General features: G+C 45.7%; 1 protein-coding gene across 2 annotated transcripts in view; it reads left to right on the top strand.

Annotated features, from left to right (window-relative positions):
- Nucleotides 1-12,932, top strand: part of TAF3 (TATA-box binding protein associated factor 3) — a 193,568-nt gene extending 180,636 nt beyond the window's left edge. For both annotated transcript variants that reach the window (XM_053254943.1, XM_053254942.1), the window contains exons 5-7: nucleotides 1,399-1,657; nucleotides 7,619-7,725; nucleotides 9,431-12,932. In XM_053254943.1, coding sequence (XP_053110918.1) covers nucleotides 1,399-1,657; nucleotides 7,619-7,725; nucleotides 9,431-9,545 — 481 coding nt within the window. In that variant the 3' untranslated portion in view covers nucleotides 9,546-12,932. The remainder of the gene's footprint in view (nucleotides 1-1,398; nucleotides 1,658-7,618; nucleotides 7,726-9,430) is intronic.
- The last annotated feature ends 619 nt before the right edge of the window (nucleotides 12,933-13,551 follow it).

Here is a 13,551-nt window from a genome sequence, read left to right as displayed (position 1 = left end):
CTGCCGCCATCGGGGCCAGTCGCCCGCCACGGCCACCGCCGCTTCACCCGCATTCTCGCTGGCGGCCGCCGCCGCCGCCATCGGGGCCAGTCGCCCCGCCGCGGCCACTGCCACCTCTGGCCAAGGCCGTGGCTCCCCTGCCGCCTCGCCAGCACTCTTTTCTCGTTGGCGGTGGCCGCTTCTCCTAGGCCGCCGCTTCCCCTGTTCCAACATGGCCGCCCGTGTCTGGGCGGCCGTGTCTTTTTGGGCCGATCTGGGCATGCGCTCCGCGCATGCCCAGATCGGCCCAAAAAGACACGGGCAGCACGGCCGCACGCCGAAGGCTTTTATGGTATAGGATTGTTTTGTTGTAAACTGCCCAGAAACTTAGATGGGCACCTGGTCTGACCCAGCAGGGCTGCTCTGTTAAGGGTCTGCTGTGTGTTGCGGGCAGTCTGGCTAGAAGGGAAGGGAACCAGTGCTAAAGACAGGAGTTTCGAGCTATTCCGCATCCCTGCTTGGCTACTGATGCAATCCAAGCCCATTCCTGCTCTTCCCCCCGTCCCATCCATCCACTTTCCTATTTCCCATCATTATACATTTCCAATACTAATAATAATTAATAATTAATAAATTAATATGCCTACCTTAATTATGTCAAGTTTGCACGAATTACGCCATCTTTGGACGAAGCTAAACAGGGGGCTGTTTCAGACTCTACTTTCTGAGCGGCTCTACTCCCGCATGTCTCTCTCCACCCCAGTGTGCCTTTCGTTAATCACATGGAACGACTCTTCCAAACCATCCCTACTTGGAGTGTGTGTAGAGTTGTAGTTTGAATGAACCGCCCACACGGTTCAGGAATGGTGCGCTGGGGGGAGGAGACGTGCCAGGTTTTTGTGTTCCGTGTTGTATTGGCTGCCCTAAACTCATGGGGTGAGGGGAAGTAGAAGTCTGTATAAGCTCCCAGTTGCTCTTGCGAGCCTGAATATCTGAACTAGATGGTCTTACGGATGGGGGAGCGGGGACATTCTAGTGCTATTAAGAAACTATTGTTCCTGTGTTGTTGTTTTTAAAAACTTATGTTCATATGTTCTTGTTGGATTATCTGCTGGGGAAGGGGTGTAGGTCAATGAAGGGGTGTAGAGCACATGCTTTGCAAGCAGAAGGTCTGAAGTTTGCATGCAGAAGGTCCTGATTCTCAGAATCTTCAGGTAGGGCTAAGAAAGATCCTTCTCCATCTCTTAACCCAAGGCAAACCCAGAAATGCTGCCAGTCAGAGTGGACAATACTGAACCATCTAGATGGACCAGTGGCCTGACTCACTATCTGACTTACTATCTTCCTATGCTGTTGGCTTCATTTTTGTACAGTGTTTATATCAACTCTTCTTTCCCCCCTCCCTTTTTGTTTTGACAGCGTCATCAGCAAAGTGGTGTCAGCCCCAGAGGCGAAACCACCCACCCTCCTGGCTCGGCCCAAAACACCGCCCCCTCCACCATCGCCAGCACCAGCTCCGCTCCACATCACTCCACCTCTTCCTCCAGTCGTTCCTTCACTGCCTTCAGCCACCATTTCCCCAGCCCTCATTCCACCACCATCTCCTGCCATGTCTGTCACAGGAGGCTCCAAAGCCCCCGTTAGGAGTGTGGTGACGGAGACCGTCAGTAATTATGTGGTACGTAGTATAATAAAGTCTTTGAATTGGAATGCATGTTGATGCTGATTGATGTCGGGTTTGGGGGCTCCTGTTCACTATGTCAGTGTGTACTAAAATATAGCACGCCCATTCCTCCCCAGCAAGCCAGCATCTTCTATAAAACTTAAGAGTTTTTGATTGTGGTGCTGATTTTGCCATTTTAAAACTGCCTGTGCCAAACTCAACAGTAGCCCAAACTAAGTTCAGCTCCTTTATTATTAAAGCTGCTTTTTCAGGGTTTGAGAACTTCCTTTAAAAAGATTTAGATCATGTTTATCCAATGTCCTTGTTGCAAGTTTCATTTATAAATTAAGTGTGCCTTTTTTGTGCTTGTTTTGCCTTTAAGCCCTTGACAGCCTGTTAGGGCTGAAATAGTCTCTATTAAATGGCAAAGTACATCTCTGTTAAATGTTGGGCAATACCTCACATAGCATTTTAAAGGCAAAATTCCTTTGGCATATCTACCAATGTGCCACGTTCTTCAGTAGTTGTTTAATCCCCAGTGAAAAAACTGTCCCCTCATTGGTTACAGTTCCACATACTTTGATTCACATCAGCATCTTCCTTTTTCAGCCAGAGATTTCAAAATATTTGACACACTGAGAAACTGAGGTGCATTAAAGGGGCAGCAGGAATATTTGCCTAAGATCCACACAAACAGGTGCAACAAGAATGTGATTTAATCTCTTCCTAGTAAAAGAGCAATTTACCAAAAACCTATTGATAAATGTCCAAAACAAACTATATGATGCAAACTACTACTACAACAAATATTTATACACTACTCTTCAACCAAAGTTCACAAAGCGGTTTACATAGAAAAAGAAATAATGCATAAATAAGATGGTCCCCTGTCCCCAAAGAGGGCTCACAATCACAAATGTTTCCAACGCTCACTAGGTGCCACTGGCTAATGTCCACATTTCAACCTCATTTCCACCATATAATGGTAAAAGCCAGCATTCACCATAGCTAAGTGGTAAACGTCCAAGATAAATCTAATGAGCCAAGATTTCTACATGTCACAACTAATTACATCATAAAGCTACCATCTACATCCATGTCTTAGTAAATGGCGCTCTATGTCAGAAAATGATGACAGCTTGGGGATTATTTACTGGGTCACTTAGTCCAACTGTGTACAGTTTTTTTTTAATACTTACCCTGGTTTAAAAGGCTTAAGATTTACCAATAAATATTGAAATCCACAGAGTTCACATATATACAATGAACGTACGTGTGTGTGTGTGTGTGTGTGTGTGTGTTACTAATTAAGAACTCTTAAATAGTTGAAGGCATGTTGTACCTTCAATATTATTGGCTGACGGGATGAGGAGAATTACTCGAAGTAGCCCCATTGAAATTGAAGGGACTAGTTAGGCAATACAGTGGGACTACTTTGAGTAATTTAAACTTCGCCAGGTTATCAAAGAAGCTTGTGAGGCAGCCAAGGAATCAAATTGATTATTCAAACCAAAGAAGTATAAGGCCTTTGGGGCACGTGTCTATGGATACATAACTGATTGTAAACTTTTTTTTAGAACGTGAGTTTTTCACACAAGTTATGAGGTCAGCTGAAAGTGTCAAAATGGTCGGCTTTTATGTGGCTTATTCTGTCAGGCTGCTTAGGTTTCAATTTGTTTTGTTAATATTTGCTTGATAAATTGTTTTGTTCATTCTGTAATTTTCCCCCCTTTATATTTTAGCCCTTCAGGCTTTTTAAGGTTTAAAAAAGAAAAACTTCTAAAAAGTATTAATAATGTCAGAACTGGAGAGCATCTACATGTTCTGTAGAAATGTTCTAGAAATTGTCAGCTACATGACACAAGCCTGAATAGATAAACCCCAGTAGCCCTCTTCACGTGTTGTACATAAGGCACTGCGCGTGAATAGAGGGTCTAAAACGGGACCGCAACTCCTGCCTGCACCCCGTCAGTCATCCCTGCCAGCACTCCACTCACAATTAGAGGAGTTTGTCTGAAGAGGCGAACGCCACATTCGTGATGGCGGGCGCTTCTGTGATTGGGAGGTGTGGGCCCACATGTCCCTGTCACAGAAGCGCTGCCCGCCATCACAGATGCGGCTTTCGTGTCTTCAGACAAACACTGCTCTAACCATGAGCAGAGTGCTAGCAGGGATGACTGACGGGGTGCAGGCAGGAGTTGCGGTCCCGTTTTAGAAACTCTGCTCATGTTTCATTTATTTATTTATTTCAGTGTTTATGCCCCGCCTCTCCAGTACACGACTGCTCAGGGCACCTTTTGTTATTACGTCTGGTTAGGGGTAGTGTGCTTCATGCCAGCATTGTTCTAGATATAAAAATAATATTCAGAACTAGCTGAACCGGGCACAGAGCATCTGTGCCTCTAGTTTTCCCACTTTCTCCCCCACCCACTCACTGGCCTGCCATTTGACCGGCAAGCAGGCCCTGAGAGGGAGGCTGTGCCACCTTCTCCACCGCCTGCCCACTCAGCCATTCTCCAGTGCAGGTCGACCTGGGGCCAGAGAAGGAGGCTGTGCCACCCTCTCCGCGCTTCACATTCGGCTCCTATGTGGGCCATCCTTCCTTTGGGTCGGCAGGCAGGCCTCTCATTCGCCGCTGCCACTTGCTCACTGGCCGGCCAGTCACTGTTTCATTCCCGGCTGCGCCCATCCGTTGTTTTTTCTGCCCAGCCACCAGCCGCCGTCTTTTCCCCCCACTGGCCCAGCTGCCACCACCATTTTCTTCCCTCCCGCCTATGCCTGCCGCTATCTGGGCAGCTCGTGAACTCTCACGAGAGCTGCCACACATGAGATTAGCAATGGGTACACCTAAGAGAAATATATAGATAGATATTATGGTTGCAATGTCTCGCCATGCACCATAAGGAATAGATGAAGCAGTTTCTAACAATCTATCGCACAGTACTGTAAGCATTTGCCTTCCCTTCCCCTCTCTCTCTTCCATTTATCCTTCAGTAAATGGAACAGTGGCATAAATGTCAAAGGAATGGAAAGTTACTCAGTAACAATTTTTATACCCTTGATCTTATCAGTTAGTTGAGTTGGAAGAGTTTGGCTAATAAGTAATGACAGAGAAATACATACACCCTGCACTGTATATATTAGATGCACATCGTCGAGATTGTCTTCTTCAGGGGAGGGGCTATTGTTGGGTATGGAGGCGGCACAGGCTGCAGAGGTTTTAGTGCCCTCTTGGGCATCGGTTTCAGTTATTAGGCAGCACTTGACAAGGGAAACAAATGAATGACGCCCACCCACCCCCACACACACCTCTTGAGTTAAAAGACCTCTCTGCCTTTGCTGATTTGCCTGATCATTTGTTACTATCTGGGTCCTAAACATCACCACTTTTAATAATACAGACATAAGAATTGCCTTGCTGAATCCAAAGTCCAACATTCTGCTTCCAGTGGCCAGTCGGACCCCTGGAAAGAGAAATTTAACAGTTCCCGTGTACTTTTGGGACACAGTGACTAGTTTCTAGCCCTCAAACAAAGTGTGGTGCTGATAGGAGGCTACAGGTAGAGCTCATACTTTACATTCATAAGATCTCAGGTTCACCACCCAGTATCTTTGCTTAAAGGACTTTAGGTAGCAGCACTGGGGAAGATCAGATCTCTGCCTGACATTTTGGAGAGCCTCTATCAGTTGTGTTGGTGAACATGTCCAAGTGCTCAGTTCTACACTTGGCACATTTCTCTGATCACTGACTCAGATGCTTGCAAGTAAATTTGCATAACTTAACATTGGTTATTTGCTCAGGCTGCACAGTTGACATGTATGTGTTCATGTGCGTGTGCATTCAGTGTTTGACATGGTTTATACCTACCAATATAGTTTTGGTCACAGATCAGGCAACGGATCAGTGGGCTTCTGAGGACACTTGGGATGATTTGCAAAAGCAAAGGAACAGTGACTTTGTTTGAGTAAAGGAGCACCATTGCCTAACTTAACAGTAACCCCACCACCAGAATTTTCCCTCCCTTCTTCATGCTGTGCTGAAACTTACCTACATATTTGAGGCTTTCATCTTTTAAAAAAATGAGGGCTGAAAACTTGGAGCTGGTTGTTGTGTCCCAAAATTATACAAGCACTTCTAGATCCCTGTCCCCTTGGCCTGCTGTGTAGTTGTAGCCGTGCAACTCTTAAGAGGTGGGACGTATGCAGAGCAGCAGCTGTAGGACACCATTTAGTGGCTCCAGTACTTACACAAAGGTACCCCATTCCATTCTCTTTGGTGAGCAGGGGTGTGCTGCATCATGAGCACGAGGAGGAATCTGCATGTGCATGCAAAGAACTCTGAGCATCTGCAACTTTGGATTCTAACCACGCAAGGCAAATGACTTCTCATTCTGGTCCCATATAAACAGGATTGAAGGCCAAAGCAGGTGTCACAGCAGCCTTCCTGTGAGCTTAAGCATCCCACTCAAGTAGAAAGGGGTTTGGAAGTTCCAGTGGCAAAAGACGCTGGGGAGGAGTCCTGTCCCATGTGCCGAGCTCAGCCAAGCTCCAATATTGAAAGTGGTCTTGGCTACACAAAAAGTGTTTGGTGTGGGGAGATCACCTTTCTCGCTGGCATGTTCAGATTGGACACATGCACTCCTTTCTACATGACTGGTGCACTTTCACATTGAGACACACACTGCTGCCACCATTATGTCTTCGTCACCGTAAGTGGCGCTGCAGGGAAATGCTTGACTAATAAGCAGAAGGTTGCTGGTTCAAATCCCCGCTGGTATTTTTCCCAGACTATGGGAAATACCTATATTGGGCAGCAGCGATATAGGAAGATGCTGAAAGGCAGCATCTCATGCGTGGGAGATGGCAATGGTAGACCCCTCCTGTATTCTACCAAAGACAACCACAGGGCTCTGTGGGCACCAGGAGTCAAAATCAACTTGACAACACACTTTACTTTACCTTAAGTAACTCGAGGCTTTTGCAGAAGGCCTCGTGTCTATAACAAATGTAAGGGATAATAGATTTTTATTTATTTATTTGATTGATTGATTTATTTGATTGATTGATTGATTGATTGATTTCTATACCGCCCTTCCAAAAATGGCTCAGGGCTGTTTACACAGAGAAATAATAAATAAATAAGATGGCTCCCTGTCCCCAAAGGGCTCACAATCTAAAAAGAAACACAAGATCGACACCAGCAACAGTCACTGGAGGTCCTGTGCTGGGGGTGGATAGGGCCAGTTACTCTCCCCCGCCCAATAAAGAGAATCACCACATTAAAAGGTGCCTCTTTGCCAAGTTAGCTGGGGTTGATGTGTCCGTATAATAGCAAATGATGTTTGCATTCTGTAAACATCTGTATGTTCCCGGCTGCTACTGGAAATCCTCCCTCCCCCAGTCCAAGCCCGATTCAAGTATGTGAAGAAGCAGTGGAATGCCATTTCTGGCTTAGCTTGCTCTGTACTGGACCTCAGGCCTCTATTATGAGGTAGATTTCAGAGCCCCTATTTCTGCTGTTCACTGAATTTGTTATTAAGTCTCATTTTCAGACAGTTCTTATAACTGGGGTATCCTGGGCTATGTTTGTGCCAAACATAGCTGCCAAATTTCAGCTTTCTGAATGGCGTAGAAGTACCTTAGCTTAGGGTATGCATTGATATCTGTATATCTTTTCCCTTCAAAGCAGAGCACTGTGTGTGCTAGAATTTGGGATGTCTATATGTGTACCAGATTTCAGATTTTGAAGTCATGCGGAAGGAACCACATAACAATTTTCTTCAGAAAACATTTGTGGCTGTGTGTCCAGCCATCTATTTTATGTATATGTGAATGGAGTGCGGTGGTATATAATATCTTCTCCAGAAATGCCTGAATCATCCTATACTTTTGGTGAGTAACTGGGAAGTAGTCAACTGTGCAGAGTGCTTCTTTTGACTAACTGAGCCATCAACCTCTCCCCACTTCCTTACCCAGATCCGAGATGAATGGGGGAACAAAATCTGGATCTGCCCAGGCTGCGAGAAGCCAGACGACGGCAGCCCGATGATTGGCTGCGACGATTGTGATGACTGGTATCACTGGTAAGTGCTTCAGGCTTAAATTAGGCTGTAGAACAATGTTGTCTGTCCCGAGTCACTTTGAAATGGCAGGTTTCATTTTTATGATATTCATCCTGTCGCTGAAAGCAGGTAGTGCCGTGAACTTCTGAAGCCTGTGAATCTGTATTGTGCCCCTTTGCAGTACTAATAAACTCCCTTTTACAGGGTATTGCTGTGCTTGGGATATGGAGCTCTCTAAACTTCCTGTTTCTTTGCTCCAGCAGAGCTCAAGGGTATTTTTGAACCATAGCCTGGACCTGTGCCATGACTTGAGTGACTTGCTCAGTTAACTGGTGTGTGTTTTAATCGTCCTTCACTTTGGGGACATAACTGGATGGCCCCAAGGGATGCAAAATTATCAAAAACGTTTTCACAAACCAGTATCACTTCATGCATTTTGCTACACTAAGAGGGCCCTGGTGCTCTGTGATATTCCAAGCCCCCTTGTTTTGTGTGTGTGTTTAATGTAAGGATTTCACAAGAAGGGCAGCAGGGTGAGTTAGAGCCAAGTTAAAGTGAATGGGGATAAATGCAGCACTGTCCATCCAAGGAGTTAAGGAGTCTAAATAAACAGGATGAATAAAGATGAACTTTATTCTAAAGGTACTATTTATTCTAAGAACTTTATTCTAAAGGTACTAAAGAAAACTATGTTATTTGCAAACGCACCCTTACCATACCTAACACATTTTGGATGTAACATACTCTTCATCCAAGGCAGCTAAAAAGTCAGTTCAGAAAGTATAAGGAATGTGTTATAAAATGTAGCACTTTTCAACCCCGTCGTGCTGTTTGAAAGTGTGTTCTGTAACAGAGGTTACACCTAGGAAGCTGCCTTAGGCCCAGTCAGTCCATCTAACTTGGCATTGTCTACCCCAGGGATTCTCAACGTTGGGTCCCCAGATGTTATTGGACTTCAACTCCCATAATCCCCAACCAAAGGCCACGGGCTGAGGATTGTGGGAGTTGAAGTCCAATAACATCTGGGGGCCCAACGTTGAGAATCCCTGGACTGGCAGCAGCTCTCCCAGGACTCAGATAGGTCTTTCCCAACCCTACCCTGAGATGCCAGAGGTTGAAGCACCTGCTTTTCCACTGAGCTGTGGTCCTTCACCAGAGAGTGTCTGTGGGGCAGCCATGTGAATCCTTCATTATCTTACATTGTTTCAAAACCCTGAGGTATGAACAGAGCATGAAAAAGTGTATGCGTCAACTCAGGGGTTCCCAACCTTGGGGTTCCAGATGAACCTTCAGCCACTGTGGCTGGGGTATTATGGGAGAGTTAGTCAACAGCACCTGGGGACTAGAAGTTGGGAACCCTTGCGTTTGTTATCAGGGCTCTTAAAGACAGCAAAAAACCTACCAATGGAGGATATTGCCCAGATGCTGTCCCCTCCACAATCTAGCCCTGAATTATAAATATAATGTCAACCCCAATAAAACATTAAAATTGGAGTCATTGTCAAATATAACTCATTGTTGTTCCTTTTTACCTGTGAGGCCTGACCTCAGTGTCAGACTAGTAGTGCATTTTACCCAAGTGTGTAAAAGAGTTAAATCTGTAGTCAAAGCTCTGTGTGGGCTGAGCACACTGAGTAAAGCTTGCATCTCTTGTTAAAATACCAGCAGGCACTTCACTTGCTGGCATCATTTTTCTGCATTGATGGGTGTTCTGTCAAACTCCTAGGCCTTGCGTCGGAATCACGGCCGCTCCCCCGGAAGAAATGCAGTGGTTCTGCTCCAGGTGTGCCAGCAAAAAGAAGGATAAAAAACACAAGAAGTGGAAACATAAAGCACACTGAAGGCACGGCGGAGATTTGTCAGACTGTCGCTTCAGCACTTCTGCCTTGACTTCTTTTGTGGAAGGATTCAGCCGAGCTTCTTCTGTCTTGTCCTCCTCCATCGAGTTTCGAGGATTAGGATTCTTGGGAGAATCAGGAACAAACACACGCTGTCTGCTCTGGGAGCTGGCTTTCCCCCCCGCTTTCTGTTCATCAGACAGTGTTGGCCTTGATCAGGAATTGTCTGCCACAGACTTAGCAGCCAGAGAGCAGCAAACAGAGAGGTCTAGAGCTGAAGAAGGTGACTGCCGTATTTTTGACAATAGCAGTGACACTTGTAAATATCGCTGTGCTTTTTCCTTTTCTGAGCTCTCCCGTGAGAAATGGGAGAGATTCCCGAGGCAAGCAGCTGTCCTTGGGGAGGCAGACTCCTATCCCACATAGACAGATAATCAGAAATGTCAAGGGGGCAAGTCAATATTTTTCTGATAAGAAGATATGGAGCTTTTCTCACCCCGCTTTCTCTCTGCCCCCCCCACCTTGATTTTTAAGACCTAACATAAATAAACATGCTTGAGCTTTTTGTGAAATAATTTCTATTTTTTAAAAAAAAGGAAAGTTTCTATTGTGGCTATTTCCCCCCATATGTATTATTTTTTTGTTCCTTGTGCCTGTAATATACGATAGAATCTTCTGTCCACCCACCCACCTCCCTCCATTTGAATTGAGTCTATCATCTTCTCTCTTTGTTGCTTGTACATTTCACTGGTGTGCCCAAGCACTTCACATAAATAGATTTTCACTCAACTTGAACAGTTCATATCTATGAGGTACTATTGGTTATTTTCAAAGATTGGGCCAAAATGACTTTTTTAATGTAACGTGCATTCTGACTAGCATTTCCAGGAGTCATGTAAGATTATATAGATTTCTGCAAAAATTAGAAGATGTCTACCCTTACCCTCCTGTGCTTGGCACTGCTTTTCGAGGTGAGGCGAGTTCTTTCTGAGTCATTCCTGTATCTAATGATCCTTGCAGATGTGAGAATATGACAGTAAGGACTGATTCGTGTTTTACGGTTTGAATTCTGGTACAGAAAGAATCTGAGATTTAAGTGAGAGAGCACAGCTGTGATGGGGTTGATTGTGAATGGCGTGCACACACACACACACACACATTTGAAAGACCAGATTTCTCCTCAATATGTGTGGAAGTGGTCGAGAAAGGATTGAGCCCTCACTTCCATATTTGCCGCAAGGAAAACTGGAGCTAATTTGGTTGTTACTGTCCCAAGCTTCAGATTGAAAGGGAGATGCACCAAGAGACCACTGCTCCTGGCCTCCTCCCAACATGGCCCTTTATTGTGCTCATCCAGAGTGGCTCTCTTGTGAGGTGGCAACCTCAGCCAGTGCGTGTGCCACAGGACAGCGAGTGCAGATACCCTACTCTGGGTGCCTGCTGCTGGCACCTTGCCCCATCTCACTACTGGCCCGTCTCTCCCCCCACCACCAGTCGAGACAGACTCCGCCCCTCTCCCCCCTCAGTGCTGAGCTGTGGCTGCGTTGGGACATGTCACCACATGTTCCACAGGCAGCATGGAAGATGCCTACAGCAGTGCTGGTTGGCCCATCCTCCTCACCGCTCTGCTGCTAACCCAGCACCAGCTCACGCTCCCTCCCTCCGCCTCCCACTGTCTCTCGCCTCCAGCACCAAACGCTTCTGCTTTGTCTCCAGATAGGTGTGTTGCTGGCCGGGAGAAACGGAGGGCGCGAGGGAAGGGGAGCTGGCTCTGGCTTGGCAGCATAGAGGATAGGCCAGCTAGCGCTGCTGGGGGCAAGCTCCATGCCGTTCCATGTCAGCGTGCAAAACAGTGACACACCCCAGAAGCTGAGGGAAGAGCACCGGAGTCTGGGACTTGGAGATGTGGGGGTGCATCTGGAGTGAGGAGTGGGGGGGTGTCCACTCTGGCTCCCACACAGGCTGGGATCAGTAAGGGCAAGCTGGGCGGCTCGTTGCCGTTCGTCTCAAGCGGCAGAAAGGCAGGAAGCCAGTGCTCGTCTGAATTGCTACGGTCCGCGGGATCCAAATACTCGCTGGAACTAATTCATGGGTTGCGTGTAGAGCAGCGATTTGCACTCACTATCAGGGGCTGGGGAAGTATGATCCAAACTGGTCATTTAAACACACGTGTGCCATTTACAAACACCCGTGTGCCGCCACGCATGAGCTTTGCTGCTTACACTCAGGCAGCTTTCATACCAGAAGTGCAGAAGATCTGTGGGTGATGAGACTCCACCCATCTATGGTTGACAGGATGGGAGTCTTGGGCGGAGGTGGGGACTTAGAGTTATGAAGAGAATCTAGGACAGGCCTGCTCAACTTGGGCCCTCCTGCAGATGTTAGCCTACAATTCCCATAATCCCTGGCTTTTGGCCGCTGTGGCTGGGGATTATGGGAGTTGTAGTCCAAAAACAGCTGGGGGGCCCAAAGTTGAGCAGGCCTGATCTAGGGTAAAGAAGAAACTAATATGACTGGGGGCTTGTGGGTGTCCTCCTCCCCCTTTATAGACCTCAGAGGGAGCATCTAGCCACTCATCCGGCAGGCTAATCTCCAGGCCTCGCTGATCCAGGATAGACGGGGGCAACCTCTCCATCACAGGCCTTGCCTGAGCTGGATGGAGTCTGCTGCTGCTTTATTGAGCCTCTCTTTCTCCGCCAGCTTTAAAGCCACCCATTAGTACAGCTGCCTTAATCTTCCTGCATCCATACAGTGCTGGGGAGCTGTCCTAGCAACTCACTGGCTTCTCTCCAACCTGGAAGGCAGGCATCCCATGTGGTCTTGGAACTGCTGTCAAGTCCACCTCCAGTGCCATGGAATCAGGAGGCCTGACCCACAGATTTGGCCCACCGATCTTCTTTCTGAGTTCCCTGTGTTATACATTTTCAGATACGCAAATTACAGTAATGAATCTCTCCCTCTAAAACATTGATCCAAACGGTTTCAAATGAAGTCAGCTAGTATTCTGTATATAAAACCCAAAAGCTAGAAAGTACATTAGCTCTACAAAAGTGGTGAAATCTACCAAATTTAATAGTATCCAAAGAATTTTAAGATGGAATCACCCTCTCATGTCCAAATTGCTGTGTTGTCAGATTGACTATGTTAATGTTTAAGTCTGCATAGGAACCACACTTTCCTGCATTTGAATGGGTGTTTTTATTTTTTATTTTGGTGACTCTTACATAATATTGCATTTTAAAGACAAATATGATATGTTCATGAGATGTAAGTTATTCATGCATCTAGTTCATGAACAGAAAGAACTTAGGTTGCCATAAGACCTGTAAACATTACTGGATATTTTACTGCATTTCTTGAAGAGGTAAATAAACTATTATGTAAATGTGATTTTTAAAAAAGATTGCTAAACTTATTGCTTTGCTTTTCTGTGAGAAACAAGCTTCTACCAGAGTTGGACAATTTGGTGCATTTCCATTGGTTTTGATATTTCAATGTATCATGTACTTGTTGGTTTTCAAGATTTATTACCCGCCTTTCCAAATAGTCCAAGAAGACAGGTAATTAAGTTTCAGAAATAGTCAATCCAAATAACACTAAAATCAAGAAGAATAAGGCAACTGTTTTCACAGCAAAATGGCAGCACTATATTAGCCGGTCCTAGAGTTGTGGGGGTGGGGTTCATTTGTTCCTGAAAAATTGGGGGGGAAATGCATTATGAAATATTTTCTTTTGAAATTATGAATAAAATATTTAATAAATGGTATTCAAATATATTCATATAAGGAAAGGTGTTCTGGCCTTTACTCTCCCAAGCTTCTTGCTTGCTCCATCTTCTGCAGCATGTGAAAGAAATTGGTCTATGTTTGGAAATATACCAGATCAAGAAGTAAGCAAACATGTGAAAAGGTAGAGAGGCTTGTCTCAATCCAGGCAATTCAGTTTTCATAAATCATTAAGACAATAAAAATGAAGGATCAGAAGAAGCAGAAATTGCTGATAGTGATAG

This window comes from Hemicordylus capensis, chromosome 5 (assembly GCF_027244095.1).
Source record: "Hemicordylus capensis ecotype Gifberg chromosome 5, rHemCap1.1.pri, whole genome shotgun sequence".
Taxonomy (NCBI): domain Eukaryota; kingdom Metazoa; phylum Chordata; class Lepidosauria; order Squamata; family Cordylidae; genus Hemicordylus; species Hemicordylus capensis.
This window is presented reverse-complemented; position numbering and strand designations above follow the sequence as displayed.